We start from the raw sequence: 23,711 nt of genomic DNA, 5'->3' as shown, positions 1-23,711 counted from the left end.
ACAGAGCACACCCATGTTCATTACATGTTGCTGCATGTGCTATTTTGCTACACAAAAGTGATGGGCTCATCTGGGGGGAAAAGGTTAACTCCCCCCCGTCGGGGTTCTCAGCCTTGGGTCCTCAGATTATTTTGGACTACAACTCCTATCACCCCCAGCCACAATTGCTGAAGGATGATGGCAGTTGTAGTCCAGCGACATCTGGGGACCCAAGTTCGAGAACTCCTGAGTTAAGGAAGCATCTTTAGGTTAGAGGGAGCTCTGGGTTCCCTCCCTCCCTCCCCCTGGGTGTCTCTTTTGGCTTTATTTTTTGGTGGGTGAAGAGGGTAGAAAGTTTTCTGTACAGCTCTAGAGGCGGACGGAGTTATAGAAACCAGGGGAAAGTTCACTCTGCTTACACGCAAAAAATAAAAAGTTGGCCACTTGCATTCCGCGAAGTCTGCAGAGAGCCCAGCGCTCTGTCTGTGGAAAGGGCTTCACTCAGCAGTTTCGACTGGAGCTCCCCGCCCCCCTTTCTGGCCTCCCTAGCACGGTTTCTCTGTGTTAAGAACAAAGAGGGTCGTCTCATCCTGTTTGGTTTGGCGGACTCTGCATCTGCAAGGGGCTTTTCAGAGCATCTGATCTTTGCAAGCCAAAGGGCAAACTTATTGATCCCTCGAGTGTCTAGATGGCAGAGGAATTGCACGGTCAGCAGAAGTGGTACTGCCACACAACAGAAGGTCACCTAAATTGGGCTCAAGGTGGTGCTTCCTCTTTCGTCTACTCCATCTAGTCATTCCAGGCAGCCAGGAGAGCCCCAAACAAGCATCCCAGGAAGTCTGGTCGAGAGAGGCTCTTCAGCAGGATTCTCGTTAGCCCTCGAAGAAGGAGCTTTGCTGTTGACTTTAGCTGAGGTTTGAGCTCACCAGTGTGGTGTTCAGGAAACTGTTTGCAATGTCGAGGAGGCGGACTCTGAGCATGTGTAGACTGCATTTCCCTTGGCATTGAAGAAGAAAAACCCACTCCTACCTTCAGCGTTAGGATGCAGTCCTTCCAGGCCAGTTTGGTCCCCACTAGTGATAAATGTTGGGAGTCTCCTTTGTGGCCCGCTCACTCAGCTTGGAGAGATCCTTCTGGAGATTTTCAGGCCACTTGGGCTTTCACCATCCTGAATAATTGGGTGTCCTCCACAAGCTTGACTACCTCATTGCCCATTCCTGACATTCCTCCAACTAATGCATGGATGAGTAAAAAAGCGCCACCCCCAGTTCACCTCTCTGGGGCCCCCACTGCTCCGTGGCAAGGAGAGCATTTCCTCCTTCCCTCTGCTCCCTGTCGCCAAGCCAGTTACTAACCCACAAGAGGACCTGCCCTCTCATCCCAGGACTGCTCAGCTTTCTCAGACTTCGTCAAAAGCTTTTGCGATGTCCAAATATACTGGACATCCAAGGATATGTCTGCTGGATCACTGCTCTTCTCCTTCCTGCAGACAGTCTTCTTCAAGTGTTTGATGAGGCAGGGCATCAGCTGTGTCCATTCATCGTTCCTTAGCAGGAACATGCTTAATTCCTCTTCATGTGTAATAATTCTGTCTTCAATCAGGCATTCCACCAATTTACCTAGGAGAGGCGTTAGGCTTTACTAGCTTGCAATTTCCTGGATCCCTTTTTTAAAATTGGTGTTAATTTGACTACTTCCCTATTCTCTGACAAGGAGACCAATTTTAGTGACAAGTTGCATATTTTTGTCAGAAGATGTGCAATTTCCTATTTGAGGGGTTTTTTTTTAAGGACTCTTGGATATATGCCATATGGACCCAGTGGCTTGTTAATTTTTAATTGGTCAATTAGCCTTAGCACTTCATCTCTTTTCACCTCTATTTGATTCAGTTCTTCAGGCACTCTGCCCACCTCCACCACAGGCGGTTGAGGCAGAGCGCTCTGTCCAACATCGTTTGCAGCAAAGAACGATGGAAGAAAATTCATTCTGCTTCTCTGCAGTATCCCTGTCACCCCCTTTCACTCCATTGTCATCTAATAGTCCAGCGGCTTCCCTGGCTGGTTTTTGCTTTTTTCCAGAAATGCTAGGTTTTGGTCTTCATGTTTTAAGCAATGTACTCCTCACATCCTCAGGGTCCCAGGATTGATTCTTGGCATCTTCATTAAAGGGAGTGGCAAGGGAGAGACCTTTTTCTGTCTCCCTCTGGAGAGGGACAGCTAGTCAGAATAGACAGTACTGGGTCAAGCTACATGTGACATGGAGATCCATCACAGGATCTCCTAGTTGTGTTAGGAATTACAAGCATCATCAGAGTCTCTGGATCAGGTGGTATGGTGCGGTGGGGGGGGGGGAGAAAGGAGCACCCTGAGCTGCTGGGAAGCAGAGGCTCCTTTGGTGGCAACCCCCTGGCTCGGTAGGACAAAGCATGACTGAGCTTAGCCATGTGGTTTGGCTCTTGATAGGAGGCAGGTTTGTATGTCCATTTGATCTCGTGTATCGGATTTTGATCTCATGTATCGGATCTTGATCTTGTGAATTGGATTTGCTGAACCTGGAGGCTCTAGCCTGCCCTCAAGCTCTCTAAACAGCTTTTTCAGATAGTAGGACATCTGGGGTTGTGGAGGAATAGCTGTCTGTTCCTCCTAACTTTTGCCACTGCCACCAAGTAGGCTTTTTGTATGGCTGAGTCCACTAAAATAGCCTTTAACACCTTTGTCAAAAATTTCAAAAACCCAACGGAACTCTTTAGTGTGGAAAGGCTTATAGGCATGGGGTAAAAAAAAAAACACAAGCTTTATATAACAAGGAAATTTACTTTTAAAAAATCTGTTCAGTTAAAACATTACTTTGCACAGCAAAAATGCAAACTCAACACAGTTACCAAAAGAGCATACCAGGGAAAATAAAAGGCTGGGAAAACGCATCCACTGCCTTACTCTACACTGGTCCCTACACAGAGTCCTCTTCCCCTTCTCAATGTCTGGCTTGCTAGGCAGTTTCTAGTCCTGCTCTCAGCACAGGTCTGGGCCTCCATCCAGCCTGGCTCTTCCATGGTTTCAGCTCCGGTCTTCAGAGGGGCTTGCCTGCCAACTCCTCTCCTGCAGATGGACCAACTGCTCTGCAAACAGATTCTCCTCCAGACTTCTTTTTGCTGATGGCTCACTCTTGACTGCTGACTTCTGACTCTTGACTGCCCAATGCTCACTCCTCTGTCTTGACTCTGACAACTCTCTCAAACTCTCCCAGTATATACAGTTTTCTGGAAAAACTATAAACTTTTGACCTGGCCAGCACTCTTTGCAAGGCAAGCACACATACCATCCTAGTCTAAAAAGAAGATTTTTTTAGGGATAGTAATTCAGTTCCTAATATAAGGCAATTTACAAGGGCTTACTTACAAACTAGAGGTCTAGGCCTCATTCGTGTACAGGGGTAAAAGCAGCTCTGGGTCCCAAATTGCTTGACATTCACAGGAGCACATCGTGTGCCACTTCGTCCTCGTCCTCCTCCCTTCTGAACGGATTTGTTGTTGTCTTGCTGTAGACAAAACCAGCTGGAAGAGATCCTGGTTTTGGCCAAGCAATTCCATGAGACGTCGGAGCCCATCTCTGACTGGCTGACAGTGACGGAAAAGAAGCTCTCCAACTCCGAGCCCATCGGGACCCAGACTGGCAAAATCCAGCAGCAGATCACACGGCACAAGGTTGGGGGTTGATGGAAGGGGTCAGGGGCAGGGTGGCGAGGTGGGAAGTGCTCTTCCAGCGGCACCTGGGTAGGTGCATCTCTTGCTGTGAAACATACTTGCCAGGGGTGGGGTGACAAACTGAGGCGTGTCATGGTGGGAGAAAGCTTGGGAGTCGAGATGGGTTAGATGGAAGCCAGTGGCTTGTGTCCAGTCAGATGCTGAACCTCAGGACTGAACTTGATTGATTGACCAGTTAATTATTAATGAACTAGAAAAGGGGTGCCTAGCCTGTAGTACTCTAGATGTTGCCGAACTACAACTCCCATCATCCCCAGCTACAATGTATTTGGGCTGGAGATGATGGGAGTTGTAGGTCATCCTCATCTGGAGCACCACCACAGGTTGGAACCTCTGAACTAGTAGGTGAGGTCCGTCATTGACCGGGCAAAGTTTTTGCATAGATCACACTTCTAGGCAAGTTCAAGAAATTGAATATACATAATAGAATTTTTTATTAATGTGTTTGCAAAAGAAAAGTAAAAGAACTGTTTGAAATTTGTAGGTTTTCAACTTCAAATGTTCACTTTATGGAATAATTACCATGTATGGTAAATTTGAATCTGAGAAATGTGCTTCTCTTGGGCACAATATCATTTTGGAATTATTGATTTGGTTATTGAGTGTTGAATATTGTTAAAAACAATAGCAGTTAAAACATGACAATCATATTCAGATTTTCATCTAAAACAAACAAACACACACACACACACACACACACACACACACATTATTTAAACCTTTCATTGAGCATATTCAAAAGTAGTACATTCAGCTAATCTCAGTGGCAGGAGTGTTCATGCAAAATTCAGTATCTGTAGGTAATTGGGAAGTATGGTTTTATTTTGCAAAAACCATTCCACAAACAAACTCTTTAAAATATATATTATATTGTTCATTTGTTATCCAGATGCCTAAATCATAGAATTTTAGAGTTGGAGGCTTTCTAGACCAACCTCCTGCTGAATGCTGTGGATTTTATTTTTTCGTTTGTGAGCCCCTTTGGGACGGGGAACTGTTTTCTCTTCAGTTTTTCAATCCTTCTGCTCTGTAAACAGCTTTGTAAATGTTTTGTTGAAAAGCAGTTTATAAAATAGTAGTAGTAGTAGTATGTTTATTGCAGTCACAGACCAGATTAACCAACAATAACAATTAATAGCATTAATAAGTAAATTCAAGAATTTCAAACGTTTACAAAATCACAAACTGTTACAGTTTATAAATGTTCCTAATAGCAATACTGTGTAAATCTGCCACTAGCCACCGCCTCTGGCTGTACAGCCTCTGTCTGAAAACCTCTAAAGGAAGCTCACCATTGCAAGGGGCCGGTTGTTCCAACAGCTCACAAAGGCTTTCCAGAGTACACGCTGCAATGGGTGAAATGCTTCAGCTTGGCAGGATTGTATCGAAAATGGTCCCCAGAATCTCAAACTCTACAGCGGGGAAATTCAGCTGTTTTTCTGCAGCGGACTTGCAGCGTTGTAGCACTATAACACAAAGATAAAACCCGAAAGAAGGCATCGGAAATCTGAATGGCCGCTTGCTGTCAGCACAGGGACTGCAGTGTCACAACACAGGAAGTGCAGAAGCACACTTTGCAGATCCGTGGTGACCCTGTTGTAGGGTTTAATCTGGAAAGCGCCCTACAGTCAAGAAATCCCTCCCAATGCCCAACCTAAATCTGCTTCTTCCCCATTTCAGCTCAGTGGTTCTGGTCCTGCCCTCAGGAGCCACAGAGACCAAGGCTGTTCTGTTTTGCAGAGTTCTGCACTTGGAGTGTTTAACATTCATAGCTGCACACCCAGCAACTAGAGAGGGGCTAGCAGGCAACCGCAGGGTGTCCCTGAACGGGCAGGATCCTGGCTCGGCACCAGGGGATGTGTGACAAAGCCCCTTCTAACTCTGATTTTTAGGCTATGAACAGATCAGCCTCGGATATAACTTCTGTTCATGGGCTCCCCTGACCTCCAGGATAGGGTAAAAGAGAGCTCATCATTCCTTTGTTCCTTCTCCAAGCCATTTGATGTTACTTTTGCCCTGATGTGGGTGGATTTTACCTTTTGAGTTTCTAGCATCATCAGCCACATTCATTATTCAGTTTCGTTTTAAATTTGTCATGTGTTGGTTTTGGTTTGTTTGTTTGTTTTTTCCCCTTGAGTTAATTCCATTTCACTCATGAGTTTCTGTCCGCTTGTTTCTCTTTCTCCCTTTTGTCCCCCCCCCCCCATAATCCCCCCGGATTTCCAGGTGCTAGAGGAGGACATAGACAGCCATGCGGCGGCTGTGACCCTGGCGGTCCGCCTGGGGCAGTCTCTGGCCTCCCTGAGTTGCAGGGCCGAGCAGGCCTCCTTGGCCGACAAGCTCGACTTGCTGGAGTCTCGGTACGACGAGATCTATGATCGGAGTGGCCGGAAGGCTGCCCTTCTCGATCAGGCCTTGTCAAACGCCCGGCTCTTTGGGGAGGACGAAGTGGAGGTGCTGAACTGGCTGGCCGAGGTTGAGGACAAGCTCACCTCGGTGTCCGTAAGGGACTACAAGCGGGACGTCCTGCAGAAGCAGCATGCCGACCAGCTGGTACTGACCCCTTTCCCCGTCTTCCATATCTCCTCTTTGCTTTCTTCTCTTTTTGTTTCTTTGAGCCAGGAGTGGGTTGTCCTAACGCCAAAGGAGGCACAGCTGCCTCTCCTTCCTGGCAGCTCCATCTGCTCCTCTCCTATCCCGTCCCACCCTTAATGAGAGCTGTGCTGCCCGCAGGCTGGCCTTTCATCAGGGAACCGTGCAGCTCGACCTGACGAATGGCCAGCCTGCAGGCAGCATGGTTCTTGGGTGGGCCGGGGGGGGGGGCGAGGCACAAACAGAGCTCAGGAAGGCGAGGCAGCTGTGCCCCATTCGGCGCCCCCCTGATCCGTTAGGATGAGCCACTCCTGCTTTGAACCATTTGATTTTGATTTTAACCATTGCAAATGGCAGAAATAACAGCTAAGTGTTTCAGTGTCCAAAGTGATCCACAGGTGCTGCCTTGGTCATCCTTACAGTGGGCTTTGTGTAAGGTAGAGCATTATTACTGGCCCCGAATGAATGAATGAATGGGAGCTGAGGCTAGGAGAGGAGAGTCTGTTTGGTCTGGGAACACTGAGAGCCTTGGGAGTTGCTGGCCATGGTGATGGTTGAGCCCTGGGCTTCTCTCTGAGTCCCTGCATGGCACTAGTGAAGTGGATAACTGGCAGGATGCCCGTCCTCATAACAGAAGGGGGGTGCTCAGAGGACAGGTGGGCTTGTAACTTAGGGATCCTCAGTTACTGTGTGCATACAGGCACATGTGCAGCCTCCCCATGGAGTCCCCCTAAGTGGAGGTTGGTTGAGCTACTCACTGTGGGGGAGTGTTGGACTCTTTTTACCCCATTAGAGGAGCCTCCTTAATGGAGGATATTTCCCCACCCCGCAGGAGTGAATGGCCAACTGCTGCCTTCTGTGGGAGAAAGGACTGAGGTCACTGTTGGAGTGGGGAGCAGATCTGCCCCCTGCCCTTAATGACTCCAGAGAGGGTTGCCCTTTTGTGCTGGCCCCTGGAATTTAGTGGCCTGGTCTGGCAGAATTCCCCATTAGAGATCCCCCAGCCCTCAAAGAATGGATGGGAGCTGGCAAATAAACCACCCTCCTCCTTTCCCACCCTCAGGTTCTTGGGGAACTAATTTCAGAATAATATGAAGTGCAAGCTAGAAATGTCCTATCCATGCCCTCTCCCAGAAAGGCAGCTTGTTGGTCTGTTAGAGCAGATGCAACACCTTAAAAATGAACAGATATTTGTTTCCCGTGAAGTGGCCTAGCCACTTCCTCGGCTCCAGGCCCAGGCGCTGAACCTTGGAGCCTGAGTCACACAACCCTTGGCGAGGTAGCTCCCCCCCCCACCCCCCCGAAAGGGCCTTGAGAGAGCGAGCAAGTGGCCACCACATCCAGGACATGTCTTGGCAAGCCAGTTTCCTCGCGAGGGTGTCCCTGTTTTCAAAGCAGCGTGGGAGAGCTGTGTCCACTCCAGCTAATCACCCTTTGGCGAAGGGGGTAGGCTTGATGAGGAATGCTAGCCCTCCCATGATGGGATTTATGGCGACTGTTGTCACTGGCATATTTGGGGCAGTGCAGCCCTCTATTTAGGGGGCAAAAGGAGCCAGCGGCTGATTGCTCCCAGTGCCAGTGGTTTCACCTGACTTGGCTCACTCAGAGGCAAGATAATTTCTTCCCCTGTAGCCATGCCTCTTCCTCTACATTATTCTCTAGAGGCTGAGATTATCCCCCCATTATAACCGCCCTCAAAGCAATTGCCAAAATGGCTGATGTAGGCATTCTCCGTTTCAAGCAACTCTTCATTAGGGATGTGCATGAACCTGTTCGGAGGCCCTTTTATGGGCGTCCGAATAGGTTTGAACATTGGCCGGTTCAAACGTTTGGCGGGGGTGGGGGGAAGGACTTTAAGGGCAGGGAAGGGTGCACTTACCCTCCCCCCCACCGGCGCTGGAGTTGTGTAAAATCCCTCGGGGTGGCAGCATACCTCCCTGCCGCCCTTTCTTCTTTGGCTGGAAGTGGCCGGAAGTACGGGTGGGGGGGGGGGGGGGACACGCACATGTCATGATCATGCACCAGCCCGTCTGAAATGCGCTCACATGTGCCTGGTACTTCTGGCTGAAGAAGAAGAAGGGGCAGCAGGGAGGTTCGCTGCCACCCTGAGGGATTTTATACAACTCCAGGGGAGGGGTAAGTGTACCCTCCCCCGCCCTTAAAGTCCTACCCGCCCCCCTCGAGCCACCCCTGCCTGGTTCTGTGCACACCCCTCCTCTTCATTATTGGCCTGAGGAACAATTGCTTTTCTGGGACTCCCCATGAAGTGCTCTCTCTATGGTACAGATACCCGCTGGGTGTATTGCCTACCCTGCCTTGAGCCTCAGCCTATCTCTGGGCCCCTTCCCAAGAGCACACAGACCCTCCAGCATAACAGGGAGCCACCCAAATCTGGGTGCCATATTTACACAGTCAGGTGATGATGTAATGCAGGCCCTGGCGGGAATCTGGCTGTAGACCCCTGCAGAGCGAGAAGAACCTTGCCTGCTTCGCTCACCTCTGACGGTTCTTTGCATTTAGGCCTTGAATGATGAGATCGTGAACCGCAAGAAAAATGTGGACCAGGCGATCAAGAACGGCCAGGCCCTTCTGAAGCAAACCACAGGTGAGACCGGGAAGACGTGTACGCGACTCTGGCCCCGTCTCTAACCAAGACGGTTCAGCATGGAAGAGCCCTGCCCCCTGGGTGCGGTGACCGAGGCCGTCATCTGGACATAGGAAGCTGCCACCTACCGAATCAGACCCTTGGTCCATCTAGCTCAGTATGGGCTGCCTTGACTGGAGCGGCTCTCCAGGGTTTCAAACAAGGGACTTTCCCAGCCCTACCTGGAGATGCTGACAGGATTGGATCAGGGCTCTACCGCTGGGCTCCCCCCTCCCCATTCAAGCCCAGATTTGCTGATCCAGTCCCCGAATCTCACCCCCATCTATTTTTAAGACAAATAGGAGAGGGGAGGGGAGTCGGACCCAAAGTATCAAAGCCAGGCTGTTTTGCTCCCCGGCTGTGCAACTCACTCTCAGCTGAGACCTGCCTGGCTCCCTCTCTGCCAGCCTTTAGGAGGAAAGGGTAGACTGCCCTTTTGACTGAGCAGTCCTTTGCCCTTTTTAAACTGTTAGCTGTATTGGTTCTGTTTGTATGTTTCTACTGAATTGTCCTTTTCTTGTTGCTAACTGCCTTGGGGGTCTTAGGACGAAGGGCAGTCTCTAAATATAAACATTGAGCTGCTTAAAGCCCCTTAAGGCTGACTTGGGGGCCTGGTTCGCTCTGACGTTTGGGTGGCTTTCCACAGGGGAGGAGGTGCTGCTTATTCAGGAGAAACTGGACGGCATCAAGACCCGCTACTCAGACATCACTGCTGCCAGCTCGAAGGCCCTCCGCACCCTGGAGCAGGCACGGCAGCTGGCCACCAAGTTCCAGTCGACACACGAGGAGCTCGCTGGCTGGATGGGCCAGGTGGAAGAGGAGCTGACATCCAGTGGAGGACACTCGCCTGTCGGGGAAGAAATCCCTCAATTCCAGCAGAGGCAGAAGGTAGGGAACCATCCTGGCACTGAACAGTCGCAAGCTAGATGGCTGTGCTGGAGAGCAAAGGGGCTGCAGGCAGGAGTGGCTTGTCCTAACAAGTTGGGGGGGGGGGCAGGCCAAGGAAGCACAGCTGCCTCTGCTTCCTGGAGCTCCAGGGGCTCTTCTCTCTCTCCCACCCAGTGCGCTGCCTGCAGGCCACATGGTGCTCGGGGCGGGAGAGAGAGGCACAAACAGCTCCAGGAAGCAGAGCAAGCTGTGCCTCCTTGGCCTGCCCCCCCCCCCCGCCGCCCCCTCTGCTAGGACGAGTCACTTCTGCCTGCAGGTGCTGCGTTTTGAAGCACTGGGTCTCTGGCCCGTTTTCTGCAGTCGTAAAGATGCTCAGCCTGATGTGGCTGAGTGGCCGCGCTTGGGTCCCAAGTGCCCCCTGGGAAGCCTCGTGCTCCCCTCCTCCTGGCAACAAGGCCTTCTCAGCTCCTCAAGAGGGAGGGCAGTTTACCTCTTCCTCTCGCCACTGGTGAAGCCCCCAGAGGTGCTCTTCGCCTTGCACACCCGGCAGAGGGAGTCCTGGCTGTTCAGGGCAAGCGGCCAGGCCGGTCTTGATGACTTGCTGATGCCCGGAGGCTGAGCCCCTGAGGGTTGGGCTGTTCCCTCAGGAGCTAAAGACGGAGGTGATGGAACGCAGGCTGATTCTGGACACGGTGAACGAAGTCAGCCGGGCCCTTCTGGAACTGGTGCCCTGGCGCGCCCGGGAAGGGCTGGACAAGCTCGTTTCGGACACTAACGAGCGCTACAAGCTGATCAGCGACACCATCAAGCAAAGGGTGGAAGAAATCGATGCCGCCATCCAGAGGTCGCAGCAGGTAGGGGCTTGTTGGCTTCCTTTCTGAGCTCTCGTTTTTCAGATAGGAACCTTGTGTGGGAAGGACACAGTGCGGTGAAGAACCCAATGCTGCTCCCACACTCAGGGTTGGGGTACCTTCCCTACAAGGGTGGCTGCTTCCTTGCGGGGCTTTTCCCCATCATCATTTTGATCTGCCAGTTCTGGATGGGGTCACACTTCCCCGGAAGGAACAGGGATGCAGTCTGTGGGTGCTTCTGGATCCTAATCTCTCTCTCTGGTGTCCCAGGCTGAGACTTTGGAATGCGCTCCCTGTTGAAATAAGAGCCTCCCCATCTCTGACAACTTTTTAAAAGGCAGTTAAGACACATTTGTTCACCCAGGCTTTTAATTAGACTTACAGTTTTTAAAATCATCTTTAACAGTTTTAACTTTGTGTTAAATAGTAACTTGTTTTAATTCTGTTTTAATTTGTACTGTCTTTCTTGTAAGCCGCCCAGAGACATTAGTTTTGGGCAGCATACAAATATGTTAAATACAGATCCCCAGCTACAATAAATTGTAGTTGGGAACGATGGAGTTCTAATTCATCCACTTCTGGTTGGGAATCCCTGGTCTAGAATAAAAATGACTAAAAATCTGGGGCCTCCATGCTCAGAAGCAGCATGCCACTGAATACCAGCTGATGCAGGACAAACCAGGGGAGGCTTTTTTCCTCCTACAGCCAGCCTCACAAAGGGCACCTGACTGGCCAGTGTAGGACACAGGGTTTGGGGCTACGTGGCCCCTCCCACCGGATCCAGCAGGGCTTCTTTTATGAGGGCAGTGCAACCAGCTCTTTCCAAATGAGACTGGAAACCCCAGACAAGCAGGGGAAATGGTTGGATGAGAAGCTTTTGAAGTGCAGCTGGGAGCCAGTCAGCGAGGGGAGAGGGGTGGCTCTTCTGTGTGTATGCCTGGTGGGGTGTTTTTGTTTTTCCCCATTTCCAGTGTCTGAAGTATCTGATCATCCAAGTCTCTACCGCAGAATCTTGCATCTTTCCATCTGTGCACAGGAGTTACAGTCCTAAAACTCTGGCTGCCAGAGCCTAGGAATTCAAAATATTTTTCACGCCTGCAGCATTAAAGGAGAGAAAGTGTTTAGTGGATTGGCAGTTGTTGTGGGGTTAAAATTTGGAGGGCTTGAGGCAGCGTTTGGACATGTTTATGCAGTCAAGAGAGACTTGGAACTTGGCTGAAAGAAAAATAAGCAGGCTGCCTCCCCTGCCCCACTCTCTGCTGACCTTCCTCGCAACTCTCTTGGCATTGCGCTAGATAGTTCTGTACGGAGCCCTGCATGCCAGAGGAAAGGCTACTTTCACCCAGTTATGTTTTGCTAACTCCGTGTTGTGTTGTGGTGTTCTCCCCCACTCCCTGGCACTAGTATGAGCAAGCAGCCGATGCAGAGCTTGCCTGGGTCGCAGAGACGAAGCGGAAGCTGATGGCGCTCGGTCCGATTCGCCTGGAGCAGGACCAAACCACTGCCCAGCTACAAGTCCAGAAGGTTTGTGAAGGGTGAAAGGGCACCACTTCTCTGGGGTTGAAGGCTTGGAGGGCAGAGAGCAAAACTCCTCATCCAGCCAAGTGGACCTTTTAATTGTGGTGAGAGGAGGCCTAGATGGTGGTCCTGATGAGGGTGATACATCTTGCCCCAGCTGTGGGAAGTCAGCACACGGGATGGATGCTTCCAGGCCAGAAGAGACAAAAGTAGAAATATTCGCTAGAACTGATCAGACTTAGGGGAGCCTAAATGGGTCTTGATGGGAACCAGTTTTGATCTCAGTGCAGTTGGGAAGGAAGTTGGCGGTAGGGTGCAGCTGGAGAAGGGGCTTGAGATGGATGTAAGAATTCCAGAGAGGATGTGCCCTTTCTCAAATGTGAGGCATGGTGAGTGAGGGAGCCTAATCCTACTTGAAGAGGACATGTCACTGGGAAGGCTCATTGCTCTAGTTTACTTGAGCAGGGGTAGAATCAGCACAGAACAAAACTGCCTAGAGATGGGAGTGGAGACGGTATTATTATTATTTATTATTATTAATCAAATTTGTACACCGCCCCAAACTTTCGTCTCTGGGCGGTGATCCAGTGAATGAATGAATGAATGGTTAGATCTGGGCAGGCTGGAACCAGTGACTTCTGACACATGCCCATCATGGTGCAGATAAGATTGCTACGCTCTTGTATTGCAGTGCAGATGCAGACCACCTTGCACTTTCCTCCTCCTTCTCCTTTTAAAATTCTGTTTTTCCTTTGTCCCACACCCAACTTTCCAGGCTTTCTCGATTGACATTATCCGGCACAAAGATTCGGTGGATGAGCTGTTGAGCCAGCGCAGTGAGATCTTTGGAACTTGTGGAGATGAACAGAAAGCCATGCTGCAGGTAAATGCGTGTCTCTGGGGGAATGCAAGAGAGCTCAGGTCTGGAGTGGTCCAGAGAACAACACAGTACTAGCACCAGCCCACTGCAGTTGGCACCCATTCAGTCTTGTCTCTGGCTTGACTTCATAACTGAAGCCAGCGGTTCCCAAACTTGCTCCCCTCCCCTATGTTGTTGAACTACAACTTTAATCACCCCCCATGGCCATCTTTGCTGGGGTTGATGGGAGTTGTAGTCCAGCAACATCTGAGGGGCCAAGTTTGGGAACCCCTGGCTTTGAGGTCTGACCAGGTTTGACATGCATCCTGACATCAGAATAGTTGCTGCTAGTCTGGCGTAAACTTCTGCTCAAACAGAAAACTAGCACAAAGCAGATTACAACTAGCGGAGGTCAAAGGTAGGCACCCCTTTATTATTTGGTACAAGCAGCACTCCAGTCCAACTCCACTCCAGATTCACCTTTCTGTAAATAACATTGTATTCAAACAGCGTAGGACCAAGCAAGATTCACTGGCTGGTAGGGCCTTTTTGGATGGCTCAAGGTAAAAAGCAGGAGACGGAAATACAAGGTTTATTTAGGAAGCCTGGTGTATGTGGGGAGACACACACATGGAAATAAGCTCACAAAAGAAAGAAGGAGCTCTTCAAACGGGTGGTGGAAGCCAGTATTTAGGGACGCCCTGCCTGCTCTCCCGGTGCCTGCTCTGAACTCTGCCCTCTTCCTGCAGGAGAAGACCGAGGCTCTTCTGAAGCAGTACGATGAGATTAGCCACCTCAACTCGGAGCGCTATGCCCGCTTGGAGCGGGCCCAGGTCTTGGTCAACCAGTTCTGGGAGACGTACGAAGAGCTCAGCCCTTGGCTCGAAGAGACCCAGGTGCTCCTCCGGCAGCTGCCCCCGCTGGCCATCGACCACGAGCACCTCAAGCAGCAGCAGGAAGACATGAGGGTCAGTGCAGGTGTGGGGCCTTTCTGGGAGAGAATCAGTGTGGGTTACAGTTGGGGGCCCCCAGTACTGGAGGGCAGGGAGCATAACTCAGTGGCAGGGCCCCGGTTTGCATGCAGAAGGGCCCCGGTGCACCCCCTGGCAGCATCTCCAGGTCGGGCTGGGAAAGCTCTCCCTGTCTGAAACCCAGCAGATCTCCTGCCAGTCAGTGCAAGATGGAGCAACGGTCAGGCACAGAAGGCAGCTGCCTGCATCCCGGTGTGTTCTGGTGATGGAGTGGAAGTGAAAGGGCCTCTGTCTCTGGGTAGCCACACAGCCCCTCCCCCAAACGAGGGCTTGGCAGAAACTCTTGCTTCAAGAACGTCTGTGGGCTGTGCGGAGGGCTGGAAGGGTGAACCGTGGCGCACCGCTGATGGCGAGTCTTCCCTCTGCAGCAACTGCGAGAATCCATTGCTGAGCACAAGCCCCATATTGACAAGCTGCTGAAAATTGGGCCGCAGCTGAAGGAGCTCAACCCAGAAGAAGGAGAGATGGTGCAGGAGAAGTACTCTGCGGCAGAGGCCACCTATTCCCGCATCAAGGAGGAGGTCCGCCAGCGGGCTCTGGCGCTGGATGAGGCCGTCTCGCAGTCCACGCAGGTTTGTGACCCCTGGCTCTGGCTTTTGGGAGCGGGAGGCGTCTCCCGCTCCTGAGAGACCATAATGGTGGCAGGATCCAGCTGGGGTCTGCCCTAGCTTTGGGGGAGGAGGGGACTTGCGTTCACTTTAGCTCCTTCTACATCTCTCTGGGAGACTTCGGAACCCCCCCCAAGTCCCAGCAGCTGCAGTCTAGGGAGAGAAGGGATAGCACAGCTTCACAGTGTGGGGGGAGCATCTCCCAACTCCCTCGCCAGTAAGACCAGAGGTCCAGGAAGTGGGGGCTGGAGATGGGGTGGACTACTGGACTCTGCCCCCATTGGTTTTAGGGCCCTTGGGCAACTCTTCTGGCTGAAGAGTGGGGGTTTGCCTCACGAGGGCAGGGTTTTCTGCCACAGTGGAACTGCTGCCACTCAGGCTCGATGGCACGATCTGGACTGACCTTTGGGCCCTGGCGGGAGTCCGTTCTGCTCTTCTCAGGGATGGCAGCCAGCTCTTTCGCTTCAGGAAGGAGAACCACGTTCCCTCCTTGCGGGAGCAAGCAAGAGGGGTCCATGCAAGCAAAAAGGGGCAACTCAGTTTAAAGTTGGGTGAAGTATTGTCATTATCCGTCGCAATGGGGTTTACAAATCTTACTCGAGGTGTGTTTGTATCTCCCATTTGTGTCTTTTACGTGTGACTGTTTTCTTTTTTAAAAACACAGTTTTGAATTTAAGCAAAGAGTTGCACCCCAATATGTGGTTGCCTCGTCCCAACCCTCCAGGGCACATGTCTTGCATGCGATTTGGTATTTAGTGGGTAAAATGGTCCGCTGTTAATACTGTTTCACTAGTCCAAGTTCTGTTCTGTGTCACATCTGTTTAATATATATTTTAAAAGCATTTTAATATTGTTTAGTCATTTTCCCCCTCCTGGTTTCTGCTCATATTAACTCTGAGTTTTTCCTCCACCACTCCCTATCTCCTTGTGTCTCATCACCCTTCCCATTGTGGAATTGTGTTCTCTGTTGTGTGTGTCGGTGCCCGTTTTCCATCTTCCCTGCGTGCTCTTCACATTTCATTGTTGCGTTGACTGCACCCCACCACGCAGATTGGAGAGGTAAGAACCCCCCACGCATACATTTCTCATCAGGCTTCATTAGAATAAAGTGGATGGTGTTCTGCTCCGATGAGCAGATTTGGATCCTTGAGCGGTTATGTAATTAAGTCTAAAGTCAAATGATCCTAATCCTAGCATCCCTATGGATGTGTGTTCAGGCAGAGAGTGCCAGCTGAACCTGTTTCCCTCTGGTGGAAGCTCCAAAGTGTGTGGGCAGTGAAAGTGAACAAGTAATCAAAGTGAACAAGTAATCCACAATCGCCCCCCCCCCCCCGCCGCCGCCACCAACCATTCAAGAAATCATGTTCACTAGATGACGTCTGAAGTAGGCTTCATGTATTTATGGTTGACCAAAACCTTCAACCGCCTCTGGAGTTATCAGAGCAAAGACGCTCAAACTTGGGTGCCCAGGTATCGTTGGACTACAACTCCCATGATCCCTAGCTGCAGTAGCCTTTGGCCATTGTGACTGGGGAGGATGGCAGTGGTAGTCTCAACATCTGAGAACCTCTGGATTAGAGGCGTGATGGCATAAGTTAGTTTATCCAAAACAATACTTCCGAAGAACCAGGGTAAGCCCTCCAGAGTGAAGTGATGCGAACGAGGCTCTTAGGGCATAGGTTGTGAAGTCTGTGTTGATTAAAAGGGAGCAGCTAAAGCAGTGGTCGTTTTAAAATGTTTGCGGGCTCACAGAGCCCCTGTGGCGTATCCTAGTGGCTGTGTAAGGCAGTATCTCAGCTGTCCCCTCACCAGCACCTTTCTACCTCCTCTTTAGTTCCATGATAAGATTGAGCCGATGCTGGAGACCTTGAAGAATCTCTCCACCCGCCTGCGTGTGCCTCCACTGATCCCAGCAGAAGTAGAAAAGATCCGGGAATGCATCAGTGATAACAAAAACGCCACGATGGAGCTGGAGAAGCTGCAGCCATCTTTCGAAGCTCTGAAGCGCCGCGGGGAGGAGCTGATTGGACGGTCACAAGGAGCAGACCGTGACCTGGCAGCCAAAGGTAAGCGCGTTCAGGGCCCCTGCCCCCCTGGAGTGGCCACATGTTCACTCCTTTGGCACATCTTTTGGATCAAACAGCTTCCCATAATCTGTGTTTCATGGTATCAGAAGTATTTTCTGCTTTGGAGGGTCCTTTTTCTGCTTGAGAGGGATCCTCCTCCTTTGGGTTGAGATATTCTCGTCCTGCACTCCAGAAATCCAGGATAAATTGGATCAGATGGTGTTTTTCTGGGAAAACATCAAAGCCCGGGCTGAGGAGCGTGAAATCAAATTCCTTGACGTCTTGGAACTGGCAGAGAAATTCTGGTACGACATGGCTGCCCTGCTGACCACCATCCGCGACACGCAGGACATTGTGCATGATCTGGAGAGCCCTGGGATCGACCCATCCATCATCAAGCAGCAGGTCGAAGCCGCAGAGGTGAGGAGGCCAAAGGGAAGCATTTCTGCTGTTGGCAGAAGGAGTCAGTTGCTTCCTCACCATGCCATTAACCTACTGAATGCTCTGCCACAAGTTGTGCAATCTAACAAAAGATGGTATAGACATATATAAATATATTCGTATATGACAAGGGTTCTCAAATGTGGGGTCCCCAAATGTTGTTGGAGTACAGCCAAAGGTCATTGTGGCTGGGGATGATGGGAGTTGTAGTCCAACACCACCTGGGGACCCCATGTTCGGGAACCCGCTGTACAGGGCATCATCTACTTGGAACAGGGATTTGTACTAAAATAATGATCCACTGGATTCCTTCAAGAGACGTTGAAGGTGGTGGTGGATCTCATTTGGCTTCTTAAGCTGAGGATACCTTGTGCAATCCAGCATAGACTATAGCAGCGGGAGGCAACCTTAGCCCTCCAGTTGTTGTTGAACTACAACCTATCTTCCCCAGACACAATAAATTGTCGCTGAGGTTGATGGGAGTTGTAGTTCAACAACAGCTGAAGAGTCAAGGTTGCCTACCCCTGGACTACAGAAAGCTGACATCCCCATAACGGGTAACAAAGCAAAGAGCATTCACTCGAAGGAAAGGGCTGAACAAAATTTCACCCTTCAGTCAACTTCAGGCATTCTTTAAAATGATAGCTAATGAGATTTTCAATGAAACACTATGAATCCACTCTCATTTGCTATCATAGAATCCACACTCAGAATACCTCTGAAACAACAGAACCCTGTACCCCATGGGTTAGAAACCCATGGGGGTGGTTGGCATCCTATGTGCACTACACCACCACTCGCTCTGGGCCACCCCAGCACCCCCCAAGTGCAGTTATGGGGCTGCTGAAAGCTCCATGTATACCCTATGAGGAAAAACCTTAAAGACTCGTAAACTTTAACAATTCCCCAAAAATCAGCCCTCTGCCCAAATCCTTTGAAAAAATTCAGGTAGCTTCCTTGACCCTACCTGGCACTACCACCAACCCCACAATGCTCTAGGCCACCCCTTTGCCCCCCGCGTGAAGCTATACATTTGCTGACACCTCAATGCTTCTCTATGGGGAAAAACCTTAAAGACGCGTAAACTTCAACAATTCCCCAAAAATCAGCCCTCTGCCCAATCACTCTGAAATTGGGGTGGTAGCCTCCACCCATTAGGCACTACCACCCCACTCTTTTTGCCCAGATCCCACGCTATGCCCCCGAACTGCCCCAAAGACACTAAAACTTCAAAAATTACCCAAAAATCAGCCCTTTGCCCAATTCCCCTGAAATTTGGGTGGTAGCCTCCAACCATTGGGCACTACCACCCCACTCCACTATTTTGCCCCTCGGACCCGTTTTTCTTACCCGAATCAATTCGGATTCGGATTTAATCTGAATCCGAACTGAATCAGGGGTGATTCGAGTAGCCCAGATTCGGGCACAGAACAGAACGGGGGTGATTCGGTTCAGGTCCTGAACCGAATCACCGAAAACCCGAATTGCACACCCCTACTTCAGTGTTCTCTTCTTGCGTATATTGTTGTTGTTCTTGTCATTGTTGCCATTATTCAGTCAGGACAGGTATGTTACTGCCTGAGCTCCTCAACTCTTCCTTAAGGAACTGATTTGAAAGAGATTAAAGAAATTGGTTGCTTATGTTGGTCACCAGTTCTGGTAGCTCAGCTGCCCTCCTGGAGGGAATTTTGCTGCAAAGAAGCCCCTCGCTCAGGGCTGTAACTTTCTCTGTAGACGATCAAGGAGGAAACGGACAGTTTACACGAAGAACTGGAATTCATCCGGATCCTTGGGGCAGATCTGATTTTTGCATGCGGCGAGACAGAAAAACCAGAAGTGAAGAAAAGCATCGATGAGGTGGGTGCAGAAATGGCTCCTTTTCCACTAGAGGCATGTGTCTGCGGTGGACCTTCTCTGCCGCTCTCAAGCAGATGCTTTCATGCTAGACTGGGAGGCCAGTTGGGGGCCTCCTGCAGGTCTGTGTGGACTCCTCCGTCTGTGTGGACTGCACCAGCCGGGCTCAGCAGGTGAGGCGCCCAATCTGCAGTGCAGGCAGGAGATCAGAGTGGGCAGAGCTCAGGTAGCACCTGGCACCCCACTCCTCCCTCAAAAAGAAAGAAGCAAGCCTGAGGGGCGTATTGTTGTGGACTCTCATCCCTGCTTGCCAAGTTGCCCATGCCCTGCAGAAGGGCTTCCCTGAAGCCTCATCCAGGAGGGTAAGTTGCTGCCCTCATCCAGTGAGCCTCAGGATGGAGTGGGGCTTGCAGGTGCCAGCCCAGGATGCCCCTCACCTGTCTCCCAGCCGCAGATTCCTCTTTGCTTTTGCAGATGAACAGTGCCTGGGAGAACCTGAACAAAACTTGGAAGGAGCGACTGGAGAGGCTCGAAGAGGCCATGCAATCAGCTGTGCAGTATCAGGACACCCTGCAGGTAATGGCAAGGGCTGGCAGGATTAGGCCTTGAGTATAGCTGGGAGCACAGAGGCAAAGCCAAGGGCAGCCTTGGTCTCTGCAGCAGGCCACCAGCCTGCAACGGCTCCCAGTTCATTCTGAAAAGCCTCCGTCATGGTGCCAGGTGCTGTACAAGCATCACCAAGAAGGTCAGCCTGTGGGGAGGAGAGCTGGTCTTGTAGCAAACCTGACTGGTCCCCTTTGCTGAGCAGGGTCTGCCTTGGTTTGCATTTGGATGGGAGACTGCATGTGCGCGCTGGAAGATCTTCCCCTCGGGGTGGGTCCATAGCTCAGTGGCAGAGCATCTGTTTTGCATGCGGAAGGTCCCAGGTTCCCTCCCTGGCAGCATCTCCAAGATAGAGGCTGAGAGAGACTCCTGCCTGCAACCTCGGAGGAGCCATTGCCGGTCTGGCTAGACCATCCTGAGCTCAAAGGAGGGTCTGACTCAATATAAGGCAGCTTCCCATGTTCCACTTGTTCTTGGAAGCTGGCTATGAGGCATGATAGCTAAATTAATAGTATTATTGTTATTCCAAATATCATCATCAGTTTTATTACGGCCATTGGCCAGCATTCCAAATATGTATATACTGCTTTTTTTTTTTTTAAAAAGAATAAGAAGGTTCTCAAACTAGCTTATGTAGAAAAAGTAATAAGATGGTTCCCTCTCCAGTGTTTCCTCTAACAGAGATTCCCAGATGTCCTTGACTACAACTTCCAGAATCCCCAGCTGCAATGGCTTTTGCTTGGGGGTTCTGGGAGTTTTAGTCGTCAACATCTGGGAATCCCTGTTAGAGGGAACGCTGCCCCTGTTCCCAAAGGGCTCAGAGTCTAAAAGGAAAAGGAGAGTCCAGCAGCAGCTACTGGAGGGATGCAGGGCTGGGGCTGGATGGGGTCCGTTGCTCTCCCCCTGCTCAACGAGAGACAATCGCCACTTGAAAAGGTGCTTCATTGCTCTGCTAGCAGGGGCAAAATGGGGCCATTCCAAGCAGCTGTTCAGCCCAACTTCCAGAGAGAAATGACTGCTCGATCTGCCCTGGTGGCTGCTCTTCCTTCATGGGCGGGTTGCCTTCCTTCCTTCTTTGCAGGCCATGTTTGACTGGTTGGACAACACAGTGATCAAGCTCTGCAACATGCCCCCAGTGGGCACGGACCTCAACACCGTCAAGGAGCAGCTGAACGAGATGAAGGTGGGTGAGGGGCTGGGTGCGGAGCCAGCACCCTTTCGCCAGGCCTGGGAGCAACGGCACGGCTGAGGCCCAGACCTTGACGCTTCCCGGTTTCTCCCCTTCGGACAGGAGTTTAAATTGGAAGTTTACCAGCAGCAGATTGAAATGGAGAAACTGAACCACCAAGGAGGGCTGATGCTCAAGAAGGCGACAGACGAGACAGACAGAGACATCATCCGGGAGCCGCTGATGGAGCTGAAGCACCTGTGGGAGAACCTTGGTGACAAGATCGCCCAGAGGCAGGTAGGGCGAACTCTCAGGGCCTGTCGGGGGCGTGGCGGGGTGGCCTTCGTGTTTCAGCCTGGCCCTGGAGAGTTTCACAAGGGCCCTCTTCTCCCCAACAGCACAAGCTGGAAGGTGCTCTCTTGGCCCTCGGCCAGTTTCAACATGCCCTGGCTGAGCTGATGGCGTGGCTGACCCACACGGAAGAGCTGCTGGATGCCCAGAAGCCCATCAATGGGGACCCCAAGGTCATTGAGGTGGAACTAGCAAAGCACCATGTAAGTGCAGCCTGCTGCAACAGCACCCGGGTTCCTTTGCAGTCCAAAGAAGAGGGCTTAGGAAAAGCCACGAGGGAGGGATAGAGAGCAGGAAGGGGGCTCCCTAATCTGGGCAACCATCAAGAAGGCCCTGAATTGCATGAATGACCGTTGGGAGTTCAGCTGGCATCAGTACACAGCGGGAGTGGCTCGTCCTAACGAGCGGGGACAGGGGCCAAGGACACACAGCTGGCTCTCCTTCCTGGAGCTCCATTCGCTCCTCTCTCCCATCCACGCTGTCTGCAGGCTGGCCATTTGTCAGGTACAGCTGTGCGGCTAACCACACGGCTCTGCCTGGAGAATGGCCAGGCTGCAGGCAGTGTGTGGCAGGAGAGAGAGGAGCAAAGGAAGTTTGGGAAGGGAGAGGCAGCTGTGCCTCCTCTGCCGCTCCTCCGGGACCTTGGGATGAGCCACTCCTGGTACACGGAATAAAGTGCCGCCCCCCAAGAGTCGGTCCATGTCTGAGGAGGCGGTTCATTTCAGATACGTAGGACTTCAGCTTTTTAGGGCTCTGCCCGAAATTGAACCCCAAATGGGTGCTTTCTCCTGCCGTGGATGCTGAGCTTGAGTGCTAGAACCAGGCGGCCAAGATGGACCCCTTGAAAGGCAGGTCCTTTCCTGGCACGCTCGGAATGAGACTCCAGCTGGGTGGGGGTTGCCCTATCCTGCCCCTCCCTTTAAAAGGGCTCTGGAGATGCCTGGCGCCTTGGAGCATCTCATGTTTCCTTCTCCCCGCAATCCCTTCCCAGGTGCTGAAAAACGACGTGTTGGCCCACCAAGCCACGGTGGAGACGGTGAACAAGGCTGGGAACGAGCTCCTTGAGTCCAGCGCCGGGGATGACGCCAGCAGCCTCCGGAACCGGCTGGAGAGCATGAATTCGTGCTGGGAGTCCGTGCTGCAGAAGACGGAGGTGCGGGAGCAGCAGCTGCAGATGACTCTTCAGCAGGTAGGCGGCTGTGACACCTGCCAGAGAGAGCCGGCCCCAGTGGCCTTGCGGGCAGCCTTGGGCTCATGGGAGCTGCCCGCATCCCTTCGGAGCCATGAATGTCGTTGACCGGGAGCTCCTGCCCCCTTGGGGTGCGCAGTGGAGCTCTCCCAGTTGCTGCAGCTCTTGTCACAGAAGTGCCTCTCATTGAGGACTTGTCATCGGAGCCAGAGTGGCCAGGGTTTTGGTGGCCAGGGCTCAGCAGGGCTCATTTATTTATTTGCTCATTTATTTTCACACTTATATCCCGCTCTTCCTCCAAGGAACTCAGAGCGGTAGCTCTGGCTATGTTTACCCGCACAGCAACCCTGTGAGGTAGGTTAGGCTGAGAGATGAGTGACTGGCCTGGAATCATCCAGTGAGTTCCATAGCTGAACAGGGATTTGAACTCGAGTCTCCCTGGCCTTAGTCCAGCACTCAAACCACCACATTATCCTGGCTCTTTTTAATGTTGTGACTTGCAGGGTTTATGCTGTGTTTGTGCTGCTACTTCAAAAATCTTCTCCTTTTGGTTCTAAAAGTCTGGCCCTCACCTCTCAGGAAAGGTGGGGTGATAAATTCTGCCTGAAGCCCTTGGTCCATGATGCATTCTGCCTTCCTTTGCAGGCTCAGGGTTTCCATGGTGAGATTGAGGACTTCCTCCTCTGGCTGACGAGGATGGAGAGCCAGCTCTCGGCCTCCAAGCCGACAGGCGGGCTGCCAGAAACTGCCCGGGAGCAGCTGAACGCCCACATGGTAAGTCGAGATGGCAGGATTGGTCTCTGGAATAACTGGGCTAGCTGCTGGCATGAAACGCCTACATAGACCTGTCACAGACAGGACCAGAAAGGTAGAATGTATCCGTGTTTTTTAAAAAATAATTAGACACATCTTTTTAGAAAGGCCTTTTAATGTTTTACCAGATGTAAGCATATTTATGCTTGGATCTGGTAGGTGTTTTAGTTTTTTAGTTCATAATTTCTAGCTTTTTACTAATAAGTTTTTTAATTTGAAACCTCTAACATTTGTAATTTTAAATGTGGTTCTAGCTTGGTCTTTTGAAATTGTTTAACTTTATTAATTTTCTTCCTTCATATTGTATCTATTCTATTAATGTTGTGAGCCTCCCCAAGCAGTAGTAGTGTGCCAGAAGGGAAGGGCAAAAATATCTTAAATAAATAAAAGGTAAAAACAGAGAGAACTTGACGGCACTGTTCCCTCTAACAGGGATTCCCAGATGTTGTTGACGGCAACTCCCAGAATCCTCAGCTATAATGGCTTTTGCTTG

General features: G+C 51.2%; 1 protein-coding gene across 30 annotated transcripts in view; it reads left to right on the top strand.

Moving 5' to 3' along the window:
- Positions 1 to 23,711, top strand: part of MACF1 (microtubule actin crosslinking factor 1) — a 362,956-nt gene that overhangs the window by 308,118 nt on the left and 31,127 nt on the right. For 22 of the 30 annotated variants that reach the window (XM_053268005.1, XM_053267990.1, XM_053268003.1 and 19 more), the window contains 18 exons: positions 3,523 to 3,682; positions 5,969 to 6,295; positions 8,855 to 8,939; positions 9,625 to 9,866; positions 10,514 to 10,720; positions 12,122 to 12,241; positions 13,011 to 13,118; positions 13,844 to 14,062; positions 14,494 to 14,697; positions 16,568 to 16,799; positions 16,993 to 17,219; positions 18,975 to 19,097; positions 19,569 to 19,670; positions 20,779 to 20,880; positions 20,989 to 21,162; positions 21,264 to 21,419; positions 22,208 to 22,405; positions 23,051 to 23,179. In XM_053268005.1, the coding sequence (XP_053123980.1) occupies positions 3,523 to 3,682; positions 5,969 to 6,295; positions 8,855 to 8,939; positions 9,625 to 9,866; positions 10,514 to 10,720; positions 12,122 to 12,241; positions 13,011 to 13,118; positions 13,844 to 14,062; positions 14,494 to 14,697; positions 16,568 to 16,799; positions 16,993 to 17,219; positions 18,975 to 19,097; positions 19,569 to 19,670; positions 20,779 to 20,880; positions 20,989 to 21,162; positions 21,264 to 21,419; positions 22,208 to 22,405; positions 23,051 to 23,179 (3,115 nt within the window). The remainder of the gene's footprint in view (positions 1 to 3,522; positions 3,683 to 5,968; positions 6,296 to 8,854; positions 8,940 to 9,624; positions 9,867 to 10,513; positions 10,721 to 12,121; positions 12,242 to 13,010; positions 13,119 to 13,843; positions 14,063 to 14,493; positions 14,698 to 16,567; positions 16,800 to 16,992; positions 17,220 to 18,974; positions 19,098 to 19,568; positions 19,671 to 20,778; positions 20,881 to 20,988; positions 21,163 to 21,263; positions 21,420 to 22,207; positions 22,406 to 23,050; positions 23,180 to 23,711) is intronic. The other 8 variants (XM_053267998.1, XM_053268004.1, XM_053267997.1 and 5 more) reach the window with 1 other exon arrangement.

The sequence above is a fragment of the Hemicordylus capensis genome, chromosome 7, assembly GCF_027244095.1.
Source record: "Hemicordylus capensis ecotype Gifberg chromosome 7, rHemCap1.1.pri, whole genome shotgun sequence".
Classification (NCBI taxonomy): Eukaryota; Metazoa; Chordata; class Lepidosauria; order Squamata; family Cordylidae; genus Hemicordylus; species Hemicordylus capensis.
This window is presented reverse-complemented; position numbering and strand designations above follow the sequence as displayed.